The following is a 23,731-nucleotide window of genomic DNA, read 5'->3' on the forward strand; positions in this document are numbered from 1 at the left end:
TGCCATCGGAGGTAGTTCAAGCACCTACACTGAACACCTTCAAGAGCAAATTGGATGCTTATCTTGCTGGGATCCTATGACCCCAGCTGAGTTCCTGCCCTTTGGGTGGGGGGGCTGGACTCGATGATGTTCCGAGGTCCCTTCCAGCCCTAATGTTTATGAAATCTATGAAATCTATGAAATAATAAGTCACATTTCTCACTCTAAAGAGCTTGCACTTTGGACTTCTACAGAATCTTTCACCAGATTATCTCCAAATAACTTGCAGATGCTATAGCATCCTTGTGATCTCTTGGGCACAAGGCATTATTATTGCTTTTCTGCACAGCTGGAAACATAAGCACAGAGCATAACATAGAAAGTCTGTGGTAAGCCCAGGAGTGAAAAAAAACCAGAATTCTTACCAGCTTTAAGATCTTGAAGTCCTCTTTCCTACTGACATTTCTATAGGAATAATTTTCACACTGGAACATCAAGGAAAGCAGAATGGTATACAAGCTTTAAGTCTTATGGAAAAGAGCAGTAGATCCCCCCCAAAAAAATGTTTTGGAGAATCTGAGCCAAGGGAAATTGCAGGGGAAGGAGATTAAGTGAAAAGGAGAAGGAGTCAATATTAAATCTCTGTCAATAAGAAGCCTTAATAATAAGGGACTGAAAGATACCATTCTGTCAGATAATTTTGAACCTTAGTAGTTTCATCTGCAGAAATAATATTTCTGTCCTCAGTGGGCATGTCTACAAGAGACGCTAGAAGCACAGTATACTTATTCTACTGCACATTAGTGTGTCATGGTACAAGCCATGCTAATGCATTAATGTACAACAGAATTAGTCTACTGCAAATTAGTGTCACCTAAAAGACATGCGCTGGCACTACTGTGCAGTAGCACTGATTACAGCGCATTAAGTTAGTACCTGTTATTATGTTGTATTAATGCATGTATAGACACAGCCAACGATATCTAAACAAACCAGGATGTGATTTCTCCTTATTCAGAGCTCTAGAACAAAGCCTGGATGTCACTTGCATCTCACTTTTTTGAGGATTCAAGTGAAATCTAAGCACTGCATAGGGAAATTCCCACAATGAGGCTATGTCCTACCAGTTCCCCATAGATTCCACTCCATATTTTGTGTAAAAATAGGCAAAGTACAATTCAGCTTATTAGCTGTCCCAGATACCAAATAATTTGAAGGTATGTGAAGAACACTGAAAGTTCCAACATTGTTTCTGTGACCCATTGGAGAATTTGTCTTGGTTGTCTTTAGATTTAGAATATGATACCAAAGAAAAACTGTGACTAGTGACATGCTTCATCTGCAAATTTATTTTTTTAAGTAAACAATGTAGATTATTACCTACTTATATTAAAGACACATCACCTGCTTTGTGCCACTTTACTGGAAAATATGACAAGCACTTTCTTTAATTTATGTGTCTTAAAAGTTCAGCAAATGAAAGGATTATCACTGAAATCATATTAATCTGCAAAGGATTAACAGCATACTGTTGAGAGACTTCATGAACTGTAATAGGATAGGATTTGAAATAAAAAAAATCCGAAGAGCTCTTCATATAAATTGTACTGAAAGAGGATAGAAGTTTGAGCAGCAAAAGCTAAAAAAACTGCAAGAAAGAACATTGATATAAAGGGCACAGTTAATATAAAGAAAACACTTCAACACAGAGAATAAAATAGCATTATCATACCCCCATGGAATAATGCAATGAATTATGTATTCTTACTACCTGTATGTTGTTTACTCATTTTCTCAGTGAGATTCTGTAAGCAGTTGTGTTCACATTTAATTTACAATTTAAAACTCTTTTAGGTACTTCATATGAAAACTCTCATTCAGAAAGTAAATGACTTCTAGTGAACATTCTTAATCTCACTGAGAATGAAGTCCTGATTTCTTTAACAGATTGAAAAGACTCCTACAGCCAGATTCTATTCCGATCCCTGAGTGCTTCTCAATAAACCTATACTACCCTGCTTGAGTCCCTGAAAAAATGCTAGTGTGTCTACTTTTGTAATGCATCGACATTTTATGATTAAAATTTTGGCCACTGACAGAAATTCATTTAATGACATAATTGGGTTTTGACAAATTTTATCCAGGCTCAAAAAAACTGGGTGTCCTGCCATGTCACACATGCCAACTGTGTAGCAGGTAGTAATAGCCCATATGTTCAGAAGGTGCCATGGGAAGCATAGTATTGGGGACCGTTTCCTAACATCGTGTTTCCCATGGCATCCTTTCAGCCTGCATATGGACTCCCTGCACCCCACATCTATCAGGCTCCTGATGTGTGATGATCCCACCAACTGATAGCCTCCCCATGCCCTGGCACCTACAGCTCCCTGGCATCTAAAGCTCCCCCATCCCTAGCTGCCAGTTCTATGGAACCCAGGCACAGAAAGCTGGTGATCCGGGTGTCTCCATGCTACTACATACCACCTAGTAATCTTGAAGCCTCTCCATGCAGCCAGCATCATGCTATATGTTGGGTGATGCTTTAGTTAGTCACCATTTCATTTAAGGCACAATGAAAACCAGCCACAAAATACTGTTCCATGTTGTGAGGGAAAGAGAAAGCAGGGAAAGGGACTCCCAGAGGGAAAACATTCTCCCCTGCACTTACCCCAGAAAACCGGCAGACTGTGGGGAACAAGGAGAAGCAGAAATCACCTTTCCAGAGAGTGCCATCTTTACATTGGCTGACAGAGCCCAAAGCAAGTCATTTCTGATCCTGGGGAGGGGTTGGGGGGAGAGAGGCACACAGAGAGAAGTGGTATGGCAGGGAACACCCCAAGGGAAGAGAAACAGCTAAGAGTGAGGCTGGGAGCAAGTTCCCAGAAGCAGGGGAATGAAGATAGGAACTCTGAAACAGAAGAGACAGCAGGACATCAAGAGGGTGAACTCCCAGGACAAGCAAAGGACTCACCTGAGGCTAGCGAGGAAGAGTGGCAACCAGGCAAAAACAAGTGGAATCTGGACTTTAAGTAATATCGTTGGCTTTGAGTGCAGCTATAGCCATGAGAAGCAGTAGGGACTGGTTTTGGTGGTGTTCTTTTTTCTGCTGATTTTTCTTTTATAAATACCCTGAAAGGAATCCTGCAAGTTAGGTGGTGTGAGGATGGGGTGCAGGGGATGGTGAAGCCCCATATTTTTCTCTTTTTTTATGATTGAGTCAGTTAATATGTTTCTTCTGCCTGTGTTTTCTTGGTGAACATCCTCCCATTGTAATAAATATATAATTAATAAAGCATTAATTAATAAACCTCTTTAGATTTTTTATTTCAAATCCTATCATATTACAGTTCATGAAGTCTCTCAACAGTATGCTGTTAATCCCCAGGTACATTGTAATAAAGATATACTTACCATCAAAGTCACAGCAGGCAAGATGGTACCAACTGGAAGGGACTAGGGGTGATCTAGGACCCCTTGCCCTGCATAGCAGAGGAGAAGTTGTCTCAGAAAATGTATAAGCCCTATAGCACCTACAGTCGACACATATATAATGTAGGACATTTCTATGGCTGTTTTACCCTTTGGTCATGCTATTAATTGCCCAAATATGTGGCAGGATTATTATTTATGGCAAAATTTATAAGTTAATCATAAGTATAAGCATCATAAGTATAATGTCTGCCAGGGGCCTACATCATAAAAACAAGTAATCAGGAAGATTGCTTTGTACTTTTGAGTTTAACTGTTTCTCAGAGGCTCAAGCAGGACAGAGTAGGCATCTAATAGGTGGTATAGGATCTGGACCCTTCTGTTTATAGAATGCCTTTTCTTTGACAGTGTGCAGTTAACTTTTAAAATGACAATTCCCAAAAAGGCAATTATTCTAGTTTTCCTCTTTATAGTTACTGATAACAGCAACAGAAATGAACTCATCATCAGGCATTGCCTGCCAGACATCAGAACCCCAGTTCAGCAGTTATCTGCATTCACTAAACTAGTTAATCAGACTAGTCTAATCTCCTGCTTACCTTCAGTGAGACTTAAGCACATGCTGTGCTGAATACACATGGACCTTAAACCCATATATAAATGCCTTCAAGTTAAAATTAAATGTGTGCTTAAGTGTTTTGCCAAATATGGAATGCTTAGTGAATCAGGGCCCTGTAAAGACTTGTACATTTGAAGAGTATACTTGACTGGAAAGAAATTATCACTGTATGCATAAAAGTTGAAGATAAATCAGTGCCTGGATAAATTCTGATGACTAAGTCAGACTACCCATTGTGGTGGTAAACAGATTATAATTTGTTATAGCAAAACAAAAAGATGGTATGAAGGCCAGCTGTTAAAGCTGACCAAAGAGAAGTTCTAATTCCTAGTTGAGGATACAATAGGTCCCAGGGCCTGTTTTAGCAATTTGTTTAATACCTTCAACATCTTCTAATATTAATAGGAGTCAATGGCATATTAAGCACCTAAAAAATCAAGTTGTTAGACTGCAACATTGGAGTTTTTTCAGCATAATGACATTCAAAGTCTGTTGTTTGTTTCTCATTGTAAATAATGTTATCCCTTATTAAGGCGAATTCATCTTGTCTCTCTCACCGTGCATCTCTTAACTTGTATTAATTAATAGAAAAACATGGTTTAAAAAGAAAACCTTAATTCGCTATGCTTTTTTAAAAAGATTAATAAGAAGCAAACACCTGCTAGCTCTCCTTTCTGGCTTCTTAGCTGTAGATGAAGCTCTCTTAAGTTTGTTGGCCTGGAAATCTGTTGTATTCTGAAAAAAGCAGAGAAAGATCTAATAAATTAGGCCTATGCAAAGTGGCAAGTATTCAATTCGGATTAAGATTTGGCTGATTCAGAGAGACAGTGATTCAGTTCAGTGACTCAAGTCACTGTCCCGATTTGATTCAGCTAAATCAGATTTGGAGATTTGGCACCGATTTGGAGATTCAGCCATAAACTATAATGGGGAATCACTAAAATACCTCTAACTTTGTCAATTTTTTGTTGATTTTGATTAAAACAGCAGAGATGCTAGCCCCTTCTTAGGGCATGAAGCCTGCCAATTTTCAAGAAGATAGGTGCAGGGGTTTCTGTGAAAGTGCCCCTCAAACTGTTGAAAGGAAAACTCATATCGCTTGTGTGTGTTAAGCATTGTAGGTTGTAGTCATGTTGGTCTAAGGACATAGGCAGACAAAGTTTTTTAGGTCAATCTGATATCTTTTATTAGACCAACTGAATAGTTGGAGGACTATATCTTAGCAAGCTTTCGGGTTTAAAGACCCTTCATCAGGCTAAGGAAGCATCTGCAGTTGGTGTGTGTGCTCTTCTTAGTTGGAATGAATAGTAAAGAAGCCAGAGGCTGGGCTGCAGGCAAGAAAGCTAGTCAGTAAAAATGTAAATTGAAGCATTGGGGGCTGGGAGGATGAGGTGGGGAGGGGAATATAGCAGGTAAAAGGGGAGAGGTACCTGGGGAGTCAGATGTCAGGCAGTGTGTCATAAATCCAATGTCCATATTGAGTCCATGAGTTTTTATATCCAGTAGATTTATGAAGTGATATTTGTAGGCTTATCCACAAAAGGTGTTTTATAAATTCAAACAAGCACCAAAACTCACTAACCTCATCACCAGAAGCAAGCTTCCTACAGCCCAAAACACACCAAATGGATGCAGACCATGCCATGACAAGAAATGCAAAACCTGCCAACTTATCACTGGTATCCCTGACAATTACTACACCCCACAACAGAACCATCACCATTCCTGGATCTTATAACTGCACCTCCAGAAATGTTATATCTCTCATCCACTGCACCAAATGTCATGATGGAAAATACATAGGAGGCACCAAACAACAACTGTGCACCAGAATGAATGCACACCAGACATCTACTAAAGATAAGAACACTCAATTACCAGTGGGGGCACATTTCTCACATGAAAATCACTCTCACCAATCTCTCAGTCCTCATCCTCAAAACGAATTTACAAAACACCTTTTGTAGACAACCTTATGAACTTCACTTCATAAATCTACTGGATATAAAAAATCATGGAGTCAATACAAACTATGGATTTATGATACACTATAACCAGCCTGACATCCCTGACTCCCTGGGTACCACTCTACTTCTACCTGCTACGTCCCCCTTCCGTCCCACACACCAGCCTGTTTCTCATCCCCTGACACTTCAATTTACATTTTCACAGACTGGCTTTCTTGCCTGCAGAACAGCCTCTGGCTTCTTTACTATTAATTCCATCCAAGAAGAGCACACACACAAACTGCAGATGCTTCCTCAGCCTGATGAAGGGTTTTTAAACCCAAAAGCTTCCTAAGATATATTTCTCCAACTATTCAGTTAGTCTAATAAAAGATATCAGATTGACTCAATGAACTCTGTCTGCCTTGTGTGTGTTAATACAGAGCAGGACAAATGCAGCAAGGATAGTAGCCTGTAACAGGGGGCCTTACTAGTGCCAGTTAGATCTTGGCCTGACCACCTGTTTCTGAGCCAACCACCTGCTCCTCTTTTTCCTGTCATGCCTTTATGGAAAACTGATTCAGATGTTACCCAGGTGGAAGACTGCCCTTCACCTCCTCCAGCTCTGGTTCCCTCTCTGGGACCTTTGGCTCCCCCTTAGGCCCTGGCCCTTCCTTCAGGCCAGTAGGTATCCTGAGCCTCTTGCTCTGGGCATTCCTCGTGGTGGGCCCCTGGCCCTTTGACCTCCCCTTTGGGTCCCAGCCCCAGCATGGACCAGTTGAGGGTACCTCAGTTCAGATCTGAGCTGTCACCCTCACAACTCCACTGCAACCAGCAAGCCTCAGGCCTCTCAAAGATCTTACAGGTCTGGGCTTTCCCCAGCCAGGACTCTGCATGTGTGTGGTGGCCAGAAGTTATCAGGTGCCCCCCACCTGCCCTTCACCAGGAAGGTTAGCAGTTCTGGCATTTCCTGGGGCTGCGGCAGCAATGGCACTCCTACCAGGCCTCCCTGCCCTGGCAGGGTCAAGTTTTAGGTCATGGACAGGACCTGGGGCCTCCTCCTTCCCCATAGCCCCAGCTCATACCTCCAAGTTCATCCTGGCATGGGAGCTCAGCAGGAACATGTTCTTCCCCCGCGGGCTGGCGATAAACTAAACTGCTGCCTCCAGCTCTGAGACTGGAGAATTAAATGGTTCTGAAAGCAACTAAAAAAAAGGAAATATATGCAGAGTGAGGAGGGTGGCACTCACTCCAACTGCATGTGGAACTTGGGGAACCCCAGCAGTGTGAGTCACCTTCAGGAACACCAGCTGCTCCAGCAACCCAGGATCCAAGGAGGTGTGGTAGGGTGTCACTACATCACCAGCAATGCTGAACATCCACTCACTTGGAACACTGGTCATTGGATAGGTGTTCCTGGGCAACCATGGCCAGACCCTGCCACACCTGGCTGTGGGTTGCCCAATAGACCACGGGGTCACAGTGCAGCAGCTCCACATCCTCAGCAAGATAGGTAGCCACCAAGGCATCTCTGCTGCTTGCTGAATGGTGGGGTCTGGTGCCTCTGGACCCCAACATTGAAGCCATGCCCTTGGCCCACATTGGTAGCAGCTGTGGTGAAGGAGATTGGCTGGTTCTTGGAGTGTTGGCATGGGAAAGTGGATCCCCCTCTTCCACGTCCCCCTGCCTCTGCCCTTCTGCTCCTCTGACTCAGTTCACTAGCACCTCCATTCAGTGATCAAGGGTTTTGCTGCTGCAGATGCTCCCCTTCAACCTCAGATCACAGATGCCCGCCAGCATGTGGACCATACTGGACCGCAATGAATCTAGCCATTTCTTAATGCCCTCCTTCAGCTGCTTCACCACTGCCTGTAGCTTTAGGGAAAGTGGCTTGCCTGAGCCAGGAACATTAATCCCCTGGGACTTCTCCATTTGATTCTCAAGCTCCTTCACTATGGGGATCACCTGGCTAAGGATGATGGCCTCGAGGAATGGCTTGAGGACCACCAAGATCTGGCATATGGTATCCCACTCTGTTTTGTTAAGGGGGCTGCTGATCCCAATCTCCCCAAACAAGGCCATCTCATGGATAGCCTTCTGTTGCTCCACCAGCCTCTCAAGCATCAGGTATGTGGAGTTCCACCAAGTCTCCACATCCTGCATGATTTTGTGCTGTGGGATGCTCAGCTCTGCCTGTTTGTCCCACAGCATCCTGCCCCACTTGAAGCTCCAGTGGAAGTAGCCCACCACCTTCCTGCGTTTTGAAATGAGCTGGCTGATAATGGTAGTGATGGCACCATCAATGAGAGCCTTGTCCCCCTCCAAGGCATCCCTGACTATGATGTGAAGCTTTTGTATACCACAGGGGATGCCAACAAAGTTGGCATCATGCACCACTTTGACCATCCTGGCCTCGTTGTCAACGACCATGAACTCATGGGTGAGCTCGCCTTGCCCAACAAGCCACCCCTGCACCATGCAGTTCATGGCCACCATGATCTCCCTAGCTGTGTGGAACACATCCATCACTTCCACTTGAAGGAGAACCCACCAATGCCCTGACTGATCCCACCAGTGCCCTGTGAGGGAGAGGTAGGTGCGATCTCCAGTCTGGCTGCTCCAGATGTCTGAGGTGAAGTGAAAAGCTACCTGCAGCCCTGCCTTGCACAGCTCCTCCCTCAAGTAGATCCTTCATGCCTCATACAGGGAGGGCACCTGAAGGTGGTGTGTGTGCATACTTAGTAGGTTTGGGCCACAAGCACCATGACCCGCTGAACCCTGGCCACTCAACAAAGGAGAAGGGCTAACCATCCAGAGCAAGTATCTCCCCAGTGCTCTGGATGACCTCACTCACCTTGGGAATGCACCCCCATCTGTCTCTGCCTTTCCCGCACTGATCCAGAGTGACCTGCATCTGCTTCTTGGGGAGGAGGGCTTTGGAGTGAGAGGGAGACTTATTTTTGGGCATGCTCCCACTGGTGCCAGGCTAAGGAGAAACAAGGGCAAGGAGGTGCTGCCTCCTGAGATGCAGCAGCATCACTGTGGTGGTGAAATGTTTCTTGTCCTTGTCCTGGCTGATCTGCTTTCAGCAGTGCCGGCAGGTAACATACCTGGGATCATCTGCCACCTCAAAGTGATCCCAAACTACATTACCCACCTGCTTCTGGGTTGCAGGTGGGGATTGTTGTGCCTCTGCCCTATCCCCCTCCTCACCAGAAAGAGGCACAACTACAGGAGGAGCTGAGCCACCTGCTCCTACAACCTCCTCTGAAGTGCCTTCCAGAAGAGACCTGCCTCTAGGGGAACTTTGAGGGGTCTGGAGCACAAACTCAGATTACCCCTCCTGCCCCAGAATTTCCTTTGCTATAGCACTCAGCTCTGCTGCTTCCAGATCCTCTTCTGGCACTGGAAGGCTCACATTGCAAACTGAAATTGGGGTGGAGACTGTCATGCTGGTGCTGGTGGTTACTGCTTGTGTTAGTGAAGGTGGTGCAGGTGCAGACACTGCTCCCACCTCCTTGCTCCCACTAGCAGCAGAAGATTCATCGCTGCTACGAATAAGGGTGCATCTATGGTTGGGGGTGTGTGACTTGCAGTTCTCCCTCTGCCCCCTCTCCCTGCCCTGCCAGAAAACCTGGCACCTGCCTTTCAAGCATGCTGCATAAGGCTTGGTGTGATGCATAATGTGTATGTGTCTGTAATATATGCTGTGCTTTCCTGCAGTGCACACTAATGACACACAGTCAGGGAAAACAGAATGAGAGAGAGACTAGCTAGCTACTGGTAGCTACCACGAAACTATATAGCAAGGCAGAGCCTTTCAGATGCCGCTGATCCAGAGACACCTCACAAAAGACACAGATCACTTCAGACACTACCTTATATGTTGTTTCTACACCCCCCCCTGCAGAGCACTGTGATTGGAAGGGAACTCAGGGAAAGATCACAGTCACTGGCGAGCTACAGATGTCAATATCAGAGCAGTCTTCCCCACTCCGCCTTCCTCAGTTTCTGTTTCCTGCATGTCTGCCTTCCGAACCTCCGAATCTTTTCAAATCAATTCAGAGGCTTCCGACTTGGACCTTTTAAAAGGTCTCCTGATTGAATTCAGATTCAGAGATTTGGACACTGAATTGACCCGAATCTGCTCTGAATCGAATTGGCTGCCAAAGCTTCACACAGCCCTATCATAAATGCAATAGAAAAAATCCATGACAGTTCACAAATGCCAAATATTTCAAGAGATGATAAATATTCAAACACTGTTTTAAATTTACAAAATACTTTTGTAAATGATGTCTACTGAAAGAAGATGTGCTATTAAAATATGAGATAAACCTAATCTAAGCAAAGTTAATGAGTCTAGCAACAATATACCTTGTTCATTCATACATAGGTTCAGAAAAGCCTTTTCCCTTCTTGCCCTCTCAGTAGGACTGGGCAGAAGGAAAATTCATTTGATCAAAATTCTAAAATTATTCCAGGTAATAAATTATGGTGGGGAGATGGGACAGGAGGACATAAGTGTTTTAAGTATTTTCTGTGATTAATCAGTGGAATATGCTATTTTATTTTAAATATCACAAGTAGTGCATATGCAGTCATGCATGCTAATTTAACAGCTGCATAAGCACTAAGTGTAACCAAATAATTTTTCATAGTATGATGCTTAGCAAACCAAAACACAGCACATGAGAAGGATGCTGGTTGTCACTCATAACCAAAAATGCAAATTTTTATGGCTTATGGGTTCTGAGTCAGGGCATTACTTTAGTAGTTTATTCATGATGCCAAAGCTTGGAAAAATACATTGTTTCTGGTGACTTTGTTACCTGCTGGTGACTTATTATAGATTTAGGACCAAAGTGCATACACATACGCACCTAGGTAACATTACGAAACAGTTCAGCCAAATGGTATTCGACTATATTATTTTTGTGTATGTGTCTGCAGGACAAGAGCTTTATTTTGTGCTTGGTTTCAATCATACACTTTTTGGGGAGAAGCTCTGTGTCTTCAAGTTAGTATTCTTTTCCAGCTTTGATTGGCAGTTATAATTTCCCACCATCCTATATCTGTTCTGTTCCATTTTTACTCTGCTCTTGGTGCTGCCTGTTTCTGGAGATTTGAGTCCTGCAATTGCTATTGTGACAGGCACTGGAAGACAATGCTGAAAGTAGCCCTTTTTTTCCCAGAAACAGAGCAGATGTTTGCCATTTCTTTTCAGTCCCATTCATCTTTTCAGAAATCATATAGCAAATGTCCTTATGTTCCTGATGACATGGCTCCTATCCTTGCATTCATGTTTTTTAATGACAAATCAATGTCTAACAAGGTCACTATTAGCTATGATTTAATATGAGGAAGTAAGCACCGATGTGTGCAGTTGGGATATGACTGGAGGACTGAAAAGACCTTGTGCACACTAGAAGCTGCTCAGCTGAACATTAACAAAGAGCAGGCCCTGAAGGCAGTATAGCTTTCTTATTTGCATTTGACTTCCAGAGTCCCATTCTAAAAATGAATGTTTTCATCTATAATTAAGAGTGCTAGGACTGGGTAAACATTTAAAATAATCAGGGCATGCAGGACCTCTCACAGAAACTAAGGCTCCCCCTATACCTTATATGTATGCCACAATTAACATGTTAATCACAGCATAAATAGAAAGGGTACTATATGTGCACCTGATTTAAGGAGCCATAAAATGGAAAACAAGCCATAAATATGTTCCACATATAACATAAAACATTTTTATGGATCATTTGTGTGGTGCCTTAAATTTAACATGTGGCTGGTGACTAACAATCAGCTGACTGTTGGCCTGATCACAGGCTGGCTGGGGGAAGCCCTAAAACCCAGCATCAGGTAGCACTGGCTAGGCTCCCCAGGGCTGGAAAGCAGAAGCTCCCAGGGGGGTTGAAGGTGCTTCCCAGAGGCTTCCTCCCACCAAGTAGTTTAAAATCTATGACGAGTTGCTCTGGCAGTACGGACCAATGTAGGGGAGCAGAGGTTTCCCACAACAGGGACTTTAAACCTGGCACCAGGCAGCTCTGGCCAGCTGAATCTAGGACCACACCAGGCTGGTGTGGCCCCTGTTGGGGTAACAATCAGTTGATTGTCAGGCACTTGGTGTTCAACTTGCTGCTGCAGGGGGAGCCAAAGATCATGATTCCTGGCTTGCCCTGCATTGGCAAGTATGGCACAATTGGGATCTGGTCCCTAATCCCGAAATTGTGTGTCCTGCCATGTGTCATGGCAGGAGGCACAATTATTGGGATTGGGGATCAGATTGCTTCACACCTCTAAATGAACATCTCTCAGTGGCCTAAGTGTTCTTACCCAAAGACAAGTGACTTTTTGTACTCTGCAGAGCCAAGTTTCTCAACTAGGGTGCTATGGTGTACTAACACCTATGCATGACTTGCAGGAGATTTCAAATAGGAATCCATCATCTGAAAAACATTCTGATTGGTTGTGGTTCTTCTGAGTTCTTTCCAGTAGAAGGATTGGTCTATTAATTCATTACTTCTCTACAGTACAAAAATGAGTTAAAGTGTTTTTAAAATCAGGTGCCACTATGGTCAGAAAAGTTATGCAGGTATTCCTTGTGTCTAAGAAGGCTGGGGACCACTGATGTAGAATTATACTTGCTTAGACTTCTGGTTCAAAGTAACTTAAATTTTCAGTTGAGCAAATATTCTTGCAGATTAAATTGGGATCTACCAGCTGCCATGAGAATTGTTCCTGGTGATGCTGGTCTTGATATATATATATATATAGAAGAGCATATACCTAGGCCTTATTTTTAATTGGAAGTAAAGATTGGTATATTACTATGTCTGTGAAAGGGATTTCTGCTAACCAAAGAATGAAGGTTCTTATATATACCCAGGACTCCTCTTTGTATCCTTTCAGGGTGACCTATCACATTTACAGAATGGCCTTTTTTGAAAAATACTTTCCTAGACATAAATAACAGCCATGCTGTTATTAATTTTCAGAATTGAGCTATCGAATAAAGTAGGGAATTTTTGTCCAGCAGAGTGCTATTAAAATAATATCCTGGAGGCTTAGTATTTCATAATATCTCAATTATTTCAAGGCTCAGTATGCTATGCTATCTCAAATACCTCAGCTGAAAATGAACTGATCCTTTAGTTAAAGTAACTGAGTTTCCTGAAGTATGCTACTTCTCTCAATTTGTATAGTCACAGTTAGTCCTTAGAATGTAAAGTGGCAGATAAGGAGCCCATAGCAAGGTTTTGTTGTTAAAAGTTTGCACTAATGGTGCTCTTTGCTATACTGCCATAGTAAAAGATTCAAAAGCCAGCTTTATCTTCTCAATACTTTCCACATAAAACAGAGCAGCAAAGCATGTATTTGATTCAGAATGAGCTGTTCCCACTTCACACTATGATGATCCACTTGCCAGTTGAGTTCATTCTCCTGCCTCCCACTTGCAAGACAAATTTAATTGGTTGTTACAGTGATATATACAGTGTTAGGCTGCTGAAAGAAGAAATCATCTCACCTAAATACCTTATAGAGAGTTTCCTCCCATAGCCCTCCAAGAATGTCATTCCCTCATCCCAATCTTCTGTTATTCTTCAGCAAGCCATTTCCTCCCTACAAGATTCCCATAAGTCCTGACTTCTGTCAAACTTAGGACTATTCTATGGCTCACAGAGATCACAGCTCTTTTCATTTACTTTCTAATTTAACTTTTAAGACCCTACTATGTGGCCCAGCAGGTTTTGCTAGCTGTTTCTAAGGCTGCTCCCCCACTGAATTCAAAGCCTTCTGCCTGAAACAGTAGTGGCCTGCAGTAAAGACCTTCCTTCCACTTCACAAGCCACCTGTTATCTTCTTCACCAACCTGCCAACTCTTCTACTGTTTCCCAGTCCTGCTGCTCCCCAACCCACTGTGCCATCTGCACAGCAGGAATTCAAAGGAAAGCTTATCGAGTGTTAGAAGTCTCAACTTTGTCTAAGAGCTGGCGGTGCTTTGTGAGCAGAATAATTATTCTAGAAAGTCACTTTTATTTCAGGGCATGCTGTAGAAGTTACCACAGGCATGTCATCAATAAAAAAGAGAGCTAAACTACCAAAGGTTGGATTTGCTTACCACCAGGTTGGAGCATCCACTGAGGCAGTTAGCCACAGGGCAGTTGACATATGATATAGCCCCTTACTCCTTAGCTTCACAGTAACGTTTTCATGTTTTCCCTACCTTTAGTATACGGTGTCCATTCTGTTTCAAAATTAGCTTATTCTGCTATAGCTATTCCAGTCAAGGATTATCTGGAAGGAGTTTAAGATTCCTTAGCAGCAGCAGGAATTTTAACCTTTTTATTGTAAGTAGATAAGAGAGCAGTTTTAGCTTTTAGCCCCCACCACTTCATCTCAAGTTCAGAAATCTTGTGCTGAGAAAACAGCAACCTTCACCACAGCTTCCACCATAATAGCATCTGCATAGCCTTCCTTTCCCCACCCCAACCTCTAAGCCACTCAGAGCACCAAAATTTTAAGTTACACCTCTGTCAAACTACCTCTATCAAATGATCAAAATATCTGCATAGACTGGGTACTTGAGGGGAGGAGAGGGGAAGGAATTTTTTTCCTCACATAGCACAGAATGTTTTAACTAGTTTTGCACTGAGCCCTTTAAAAAATGCACTTTGAGACTGAAATGAGACAACTTTTCAGACTCTAAGGAATTTGACTGAGAAGAGCATGAGAGACCAAAAGGGGTGAATGGAGTAGAATAAATACTGAAGTTCAACTTAATTACTGTACTACTAGCAGTGTGCTCATACAATTTTTCCCTTGCATTCTTATTACGGTATTTAATTTCTGCATTACATAGCAACTAGGAGCTCTAGTCTTGGACCATAGCCACATTGTGCCAATTTCAGTATAAACACAAAAGAAGAAGGCAGTCCTTCTCTCATGGAGCTTATAAACTGCATGTAAAATGAGAGACAGGAATGGATATAGACAAATGAGGGAGTACCAGAAAATAATAACTCTGTTGGTCAGCACACCAGCAACCAGATGACTGGAAGTTTTATCTAGCCATCTTGGCAGAGAAGAATTAGGAAGGGGTTTGAAGGAAGAGAATGAGGTAGTTTTGGAGATATTTAGGGGGAGTACCTTGCAAACGTGAGGGATAGGAAAAAAAGCACAAGGTGCTTGTTTGAAAATTTATGAAAATTTAAGACTGGCATCATTGGTCAACTAGAGATAGAAGTGAACCACTTGATGATGACTGAGAAAAATACAGCTGGAAAGAATGTCTTAGATTTTATACATATGAGGATATCACACTTTTTAAAATGGCAAACTCAAAACCATGGGCTACCTTATCTGAGACAGTTCTACTGCTCACCAGCCTTGAACCATAGTGCTAGCATGGATAAGTCATTATTGGTACACAACTACAAGTGTAGCATTAGATTTAAAAAAACTATCTTTTCCTTTCACAACTAATGGAAGTAATCCCACTGAAATCTGAAATGTAGGAAATCAACAAAACTCTTTAACCAACAAAACTATATCCTATTTAAAGACAAGTAGATAATCCAAAATAATAGCATATGGCCATGCTATAAATTGCCTATAATCTGTTATTTATGATATAATCTGTTATATGTCTGGGAAGCCCCAAGGAGAATTATTCCACGACGGCCCACATTTGCAGGGAACAGATAAGACAGGCAAAAGCAGTGACTAAACTTATATTAGCAATGGGAATCAAGGACAAAAAGAAGTCCTTCTTTAGGTACATAGGGAACAGGAGGAAAACAAATGGGAGTGTGAGGCCATTGCTCAGCAACTCAGGAGAGCTAGTTACCAGCACCCAGGAGAAAGCTGAACTTCTGAATGACTACTTCACCTCAGTCTTACACCAGACCAAGTGGAAAACCATGCCAGGCAGAGTACAGGATGAGCACATTAGGAATAATCACCTACTTACTATTGCCATAGAATTGGTATATGACCAATTGACAAAATTAGATGTATACAAGTCAGCAGGACTGGATGATCTCCATCTGCAAGTGCTGAAGGAGCTGGCCAAAGTCATTGTGGCACCCCTGGCAAAACTATTCCACAACTCATGGCACTCTGAAGAAGTCCTCGAGGGCTGGAAGAGGGCCAGTTTGTGCCCATCCACAAGAAGGGCAGGACAGATGACCCAGATAACTATAAGACAATCAGACTAACTTCCATCCCAGGGAAAATCCTAGAAAAGTTCATCGAAGAGTCTACCTGCAATAAGCTTGCAGAAGGCAATATTCTGAATGACAGCCAGAATGGCTGTGTCATGGGCAAGTCTTGTCTTACCAAACTCATCTTCTTCTATGACCAGGTAACTCACCACCTGAACACAAGAGAGCAGTTTGACATTGTATACCTTGATTTCCAAAAGGCCTTTAATCTAATATCCCACAATATCCTGTGAGAAAATTGGAGGATTGTGGGATTAACCCCAAGACAGTCAGGTGGGTGAAAAACTGGCTGCCACATAGAACCCAGAGTCTTGTAGTGATCGAATCTGCGTCATCCTGGTGAGAAGTGGGGATCGGTGCTCAGCCAGTACTTTTCAACATCTTTATTAGCAATTTGGATGTGGGGGTGAAAAGCTCACTGGCCAAGTTCAGGGACAACACCAAGTTATGGGGAAACAGGGTCATACTTGAAGATAGGCTACAGATACAGGCAGACCTAGACAGGCTAGCAAGTTGGGCAGATCAGAATCTGATGAAATTCAATGTCAAGAAATGTCAAGTGCTCCACCTCAGGACAAGCAACCCTCAACACACCTACAAGCTTGGCAGCACCAAACTGATTAGCACCATGAATGAAAGGGACCTGGGGGTAGTAATATACCACAGTATGAATATGAGCCAGCAGGGTAAATGCTGTAGCCAGTAGGAGAAATAATACTCTGGCATGCATCAATCCATGCATCTCCAGCAAAAACCAAGGAGGTGATTCTTCCACTCTGTGTCCAGTTCTGGGCACCACACTTTAACAAGGACATGGACAAGTGTGAGAGAGTCCAAAGAAGAGCCACCCATATGATCAGAGTCTTAAAAGGCAAGCCGTATGAGGAAAGGCTGAGGAAAAGAAGACTGAGAGGGGGACCTGGTAGCAGCTTACCAGGGGGACCTGGTAGCAGTTCACCAGGGCACCAAAGGGGAAAACCAGGAGTAATGGCCACAAACTCCTGGAAGATCAATTCAGGGTCATCATTAGGAAAATCTTCTTCACAGTTAGGGTGTCCAGACTGTGGAATAAGCTCCCTCCAGAGGTGGTACAATCACCTACCCTGGAAATCTTCAAGAGGAGACTGGATGGTCACCTTGCTGGGGTCACCTGACCCCCAGTTATTTTTCCTGCTTGGTGCAGGGGGCCGGAAACAATGATATCCCAAGGTCCCTTCTGGCTTTTCAATCTATGCTCCAGCTTTCTCACATCCCCTGCAGTGAAATGATTTATCAAACGTATTTTAAAGTTTAATGAACTCATTTAACTTTTTTGTTTCTGTGAATGTTCTATAGAATACACTAAAGCCTCTTGAAACAAACAACAGTGGTGTGTCTCACTGTTAGCAAAGGTACAGGCATTTTCTGTATCTGTTCATTGTTTTGTCAAAACGCATATTCTATATTTATCTCTGGTGCATTTCTCTTATTAAATAAAAGCATCAGAACCTGAAAATATCCAATAAGTTGGTTTTCTTTTTATGGGGACATGTTCATTAACAAAGGCTTGTTTTTTATTTGTTACATCCCCTACCCTCAACACTTTCATGTAGACTAATTTTCCTTTTAAATAGATTAGGTACTGTACCTGGCTTTCATGCACGTGATGGTGCCAAAAACTAAGCACACTTTGATTAAAGACTAAGTTTTTTGGAAACTGAACATTTAAATTCTACACAGAGAACTGAACCAGCATAAAAAAAAAATCACAGTTAGCAATTATTTCCCACAAAAAATAACTGCAAACAATTTTTAAAGTTTTTTCCCACCCAAGACAGCTTGTAAACTGAACTGAGCTCAGGTAACTCTGCCCTACTCAAGCAGACCATTTGATATCAACAAGGTCTGTCTGGAAAGCAAAAATTCCATTTCATGACAAATACTGAAGCTTTCAAATTTTATTTCATTCTTATGGGGAAGGAAATGGAGCTGTTAGATTTTTTTTCTGAAACTAGTAGCAATCACACAAGTACAAGCCATGTATGACTCAGAGCAGAGAAAGAAACTGGGCTTCCCACAGCAACAACTAATTTTCTAATCACTGTACTACTTTGACAGTGGTTCATATTTTCTCTTTTCCTAGATGTCATCCTAAACCTAAAAAAAAAAAAAAAATCTTTCTGGCAAATATTGCAGTGAAACCAATACCTTTAAAAAAACCCCAACCGGTTTCAAGTACTCAATATTTTCCAACAAAAATGTTTAGTCAAAAAATTTCCAACCAGCACAAGCATCACGTGTAAATGCAGTTACTCCATGCTGTAAATTAAATTTCACATTTCATGTCATTTTCTATGGACTTTTTCCAAGAAAGCTTCAGTCAACCACATTTATTAACACAGTTTTGAACATGATAAATAACACTGGACACTTATTAGCAATTAGAAATCTTTTAAGAGGTCACTGGCAAAACACAACATTTGAGAATATTAACATGAGCAAGGCAACCCAAAATGGCTTCATTAGAATACACACACACACATTGATATTCAAAAACATTTGAATACTTTGTCATATCCATGTGTATATGCTCCATGGTTTATCTTAAATATTGTGAAAATATAACTTTTGTAATAATCCCATATCAAAACAGCTCAGTACTTGTGCAGGTGCTCTTTAACATCTTCATTAATGATCTAGAGTCAGAAGTCAGATGCGAACTGGCAAAGCTCACAGAATACACCAAATTATGGGGGAGGGCAGTCACACTGCAGGACAGGCTGGGGATACAGGCCGACTTAGACACACTGTCAAGGTGGGCTGACCAAAACCAGATGGCCTTCAATGTTGAGAAGTGTAGGGTGCTCCACCTCGGTAGGAAGAACCCTCAGCACACTTACAAGCTCAGCAGTGCTATGCTTGCTATCACCATGTCCGAAAGATACTTGAGGATCCTGATGAACCACAAGATGAATATAAGTCACCAGTGCAATGCTGTGGTTGGCAAAGCAAACCAAATTCTGGTGTGCATGTACCGATGAATCTCAAGCAAAACCAAGGATGTCGTCCTCCCAGTTTACTCAGCCTTGGTGAGGCCACAGCTGGAGGACTGCATCCAGTTTTAGGCCCCCCACTTCAGAAAGGATGTGAAAAAGCTTGAGAGACTCCAGAGGAGAGCCACTCATATGATCCCATGCCTGGAGGCCAGGCCATACGAGTAGAGACTGAGGGATTTAGGACTCTTCAGTTTGGAAAAGAGAATGCTCAGGGGTGACTTGGTAGCAGCCTACAATTATATGAGGGGTACATCAGGACCTGGGGGAACAGCTGTTCACCAGAGCTCCCCAAGAGATAACAAGGTCTAACAGCCACAAACTCCAGGAAGGCCAATTTAAACTAGACATAAGGGAAAAATTTGTTACAATGCGTGTGTCCAGGGTCTGGAACAGACTCCCTCCCCGCCCCCCAGAGGTGGTACAAACACCTATTCTAGACTCTTCCAAAAAATGTCTGGATATTTTTCTTGCTGGGATCACTTTATCCCAGCTAACTTCCTACCTAGGGAGGAGCAGGGGCTGGACTCAATGATCTCACCAGGTCCCTTCCAGCCCCTAATGTCTATGAAATCTATTACATCTATGAAAATGACCTACCTTCAAATGAAGTCCATTCTCTAGTTATAGTTTTTCACTTATTCTAATGTGGTAAAGAAGAGCCTACAATAAGTTGTGTTGACAAGGATAGAGAGAAGTTGCTAGCAGTGTGCCCCAGGAATCAGTCTTGTGAACAATCTTAATAAATATTTTCATTAAGGACCTGAGCATAACAAGAATATGCCAATGAAAGTCACTGATGACTGACAGTTGAGAAGTATCATTAAAATGGAGGAGTATCAAAAGATTTTACAGAAATAATTGGATGACACTGAGGACTACAGCAATGGAAATAGGATGAAATTTAATTGTACAAAGTGCAAGGTCATGCACTGAAAAATTAATAGCAAGAAATCTACTATTAGCAGGAGCTCAGTGGTTGGAAATGATAGTGAGAAGCAGGTTTCAGTACACTAGTGAATCACAGGATGACTATGATGCACCACCAAATAATGCAGCCATAAAAAGGCAATTGTTTATCTGGAAAGTATATAAATTGAGATTTTACCAGTAGAAACACACAATATTAGCACCTTTCTAAAAGGCACCATTAAGATCTCTTCTAGAATCCTTTGTACAATCTGACTACCTTTATTCCAAAAAAAGATGAAAGCAGGCTGAAATGTGCAGAAAAGGTCCACTAAATGTGTGAGAGGGGATGAAGGGTTTGTCTGCACTACCTCAGTGCTTTAGGCAGGACTGCCATCATAAAGCACATCCTGCCCACTTGCTTTTGCTCAGTAGGTGCCTAATCCTTGAAATGAGACAATAGATCCATTTCAGAACCAACCTGAGCACCACTTTCAGATGGTGTCTCAGGCATTCATCCTGTTTCATGCTCAGGGCCACTTTAAGCCTATTATCCTATCTTATTTCCAGGATTTGGAAGGCATGGAATGGGACAGCAAGTTGGGCATGCTTCTCAGCAATGACACAGAGAGACTGTATACAGTTTGGCTTGTTTTGGCTTGCTATCTAGCAAGACAAAGAAGAGTTGATTGCATCAGGTAAGTAACAGGGAGGGAGAAGCTGAATGGTAATGTTGGCACAAGCACATATGGGTATAAACAAGTCATGAATAAATGTATACTGAAAACTTGAAAAAGATACCTGTCCACTGGAGGACTGAGCATCAGGGATAAGTAATGAGAGCAAAATACCTAGGATAGTGTTTGGTGAGTTTATGACTTTGTTTAAAGATATGGTTGCCTGGGATAGCAAAGTCTTGACCTGCTTTCTGAGTTGGTACATTCCAGTCTTATATCTTATTTTCCCAGGTATCTGAGAATTAACTGACTCTTAAAACAAGGTATAATTTTAACTGAAAAAAGCCAGTAGGGAAAGTGGTTCTTTATACAAAGACTGGATTGAAAATGTTTTCAAAGGGTTACACACAATTGTTTGACTGTATCTACCTAATGGTGGCTCATAAATGAAACACACTAAAAAAGGCTTTTAGTGATAACATCCTTTAATTGCAGAGTTGTTAGGATTTCAACTGTGACTATCAAGACTCCTGTCCAAATCAATTTAAGTTATCAAGTTCTCCCCTTCTTTCATTTTCTTCTTTATGAAAAGTGGTTTACTTTCAAGAACAAAAGAAACATTTAAAGAAAAAAAAATGCTTTCCCTTTTCTTTCTGCAAGACTTTCAGTCTTCACGAGAATTTGAAGACAAGCTGATACATTTAAGTAAAAACAAAGATTTTATTATGGGGAAGGTCATATTCAGATCTAAAGTTGAAGGAAAAATTGCAATTGTTGAAGTTACTTCCAGTGATTCTCACCACTTTAAACAGAACTTCAAATAACCTGTAATACACTGTAACTCAAAACCATTTTAGCTTAGAAATAATAAAAATACCAGACGTTCCTTCAGTCTGTAAAAAATGGAGGAAACATCAACCTTCAGAGTGGAACATAGTTTTTACTATTTAATGTCTAAATGTCTTTTTATTATCTACAAAATTTGAAATGTTATTGTCTCATTGCAAGATTGTATTTCACAGGACTGGATGAAACAATAACTGTTTTTTAACCTGGGGGGGAAATCCTATTGTGGAAAGTATGATATAAGAAAAACTTTGGCTAAACAAATTGACTGGAGAAATTTAAGATATGAAAAAAAATATAGCTAGAAATAGACCTGCATACTTCCCCCACCTTCTCCCGAAGTTTGGCTTCTCTAGATAAGCAATGTAAGTAAGTGGTATTACCAAGTGATAAGTTACATATAACTGTTGCAATTTAAAAATGTAGTGTACAGAAGACCTTTAACATGCTAAACTGCTTTAGGTAAAATCTAAGTCTCCCCCCCCGCCACTTTCAGGTGCAAAGAAGTTTATGAAAGGTACTGATATAGTTAGAGATGGGTATTATAGCCTTCTAAATGAAGTGCCTTAAAAAAGAAGTGCTCTTTAGATGACAGTATTGTATGTACTATAAGAACTCACCATTGAAAAATAGAATTCACTATTAAAATTTTCCTCTCTCCCGTAGAATGTTGTATGTAGTAGTAATTTGTTATTTCTCAATTGGAAATAGATTTGCATACCATTTGATGTATTTGTGGCATCTTCAACTTCTCTTGCACATCTAAAGGTTTCTGTGATATCACCCCTCTCCAGTCTTGGCACATTTTGCCTGGTAGAAAGATCAAAAAGGTTTAGAAGAACGTGTTATTTTAGTACTGTTCACCAAATTGAGTATGTCAAATTCAGAATAGCTTTCTCTAGTACAGAAGACCTGCTCACACTCTGCTTAATTCACAATCCTACCTTCAGCAGTAGCAGATGTTCCAGAGAAAGGTGTAAGAGTACCACAGTAAGCAGGTGTTCCCTCAGCAGGTCTCCTCTTGATGTCAAGTAACTACAGAGCACTTAAGTCCAAAAGCACAAGACTTAATATATTTTTTATAATTCTTTGTTATAGTAAACTATGACATCCCTAGCCATTTTTGCTCTCTACGGAACAATCCAAACCTTTTTCTGAAGCTTGTTAAGTTCTTGGCCTGAATGATTTCAGGCAGTAATGAACTTCACAGTTTTAATTACTAGTTGTGTTAAAAGCATTTCCTTTTAATAATTTTCAATTTCTCACGCTTAAATTTCATGATGATATGAGATAGGTAGCACAGAAATTCCCAGTGTACCTTCCTCTATAACATTCCATTATTTAATAAATGTGTGTCCCTTCTTATTTGTCTCCTAGCTAAGGTAAAGAAACCTGGTCTTTCCCAGTTCCAACACACTTGGTCATTCTCATCACCCCCTTCTTTAAGTCGCTTACAATATGTCTGTACTGCCTCCCTGCCTTGCCCAGGACCAACTCCAAGGAAGTAAGCCCTGCCCCTTGCTCCTACTCAGAAAATTAGGTCGTATCTATACAAGCTTTCCTGCCAAGTCTGGGACTGCTGCCGAGAAACAAAGCGCAAACTGCTCACACTACTTACTAAAGCGTGCAACCAAGCCTGCAAATTAGGCAGCACAGATGGCTTAGAACAGCCTTGAGCACATACCCCAGCACCACGCTCATGCATTCCTGAGACAGGCTATTCTGAGACACAACACTGTACCCATAATGTAGAAGACATGGGTTCCATTTCCTCTGCCTAGGGAGAGTCATACCCACATCTTCCACCTTCTGGGAGACTACGCCACCCACTAGGCTATCAGCTATTCGGGGGGGTGGGGAAGCACTCTTTACCTCTCTTTTTGAAATGGTTTTACTTTGGAGATGAATATTCAAGAGTCAAATTGTTAGAAATATTATTAAAAATGCATTATCAATAGCTGTTAGCTCCCATCAATAGTGTTGTCCTCTGAATAAGCACGGCTGCCAGCCCTCCTTGTCTCCTTAATGAGAGAGGGAAGGGGGGGTTGGAAACTGAAGGAAA

At 41.8% G+C, this 23,731-nt stretch overlaps 1 protein-coding gene across 1 annotated transcript in view; it reads right to left on the reverse strand.

Annotated features, from left to right (window-relative positions):
- LOC109309590 overlaps positions 1-22,474 on the reverse strand; it is a 55,213-nt gene extending 32,739 nt beyond the window's left edge. The window contains exons 1-2 of the mRNA XM_019534332.1: positions 22,391-22,474; positions 4,686-4,762 (exon numbers count right to left, since the gene is read on the reverse strand). Of these exons, the coding sequence (XP_019389877.1) occupies positions 4,686-4,762; positions 22,391-22,474 (161 nt within the window). The remainder of the gene's footprint in view (positions 1-4,685; positions 4,763-22,390) is intronic.
- Between the last annotated feature and the right edge of the window lie 1,257 nt (positions 22,475-23,731).

The sequence above is a fragment of the Crocodylus porosus genome, unplaced genomic scaffold (genome assembly GCF_001723895.1).
Source record: "Crocodylus porosus isolate Cpor-Errol unplaced genomic scaffold, CroPor_comp1, whole genome shotgun sequence".
NCBI classification, from domain to species: domain Eukaryota; kingdom Metazoa; phylum Chordata; order Crocodylia; family Crocodylidae; genus Crocodylus; species Crocodylus porosus.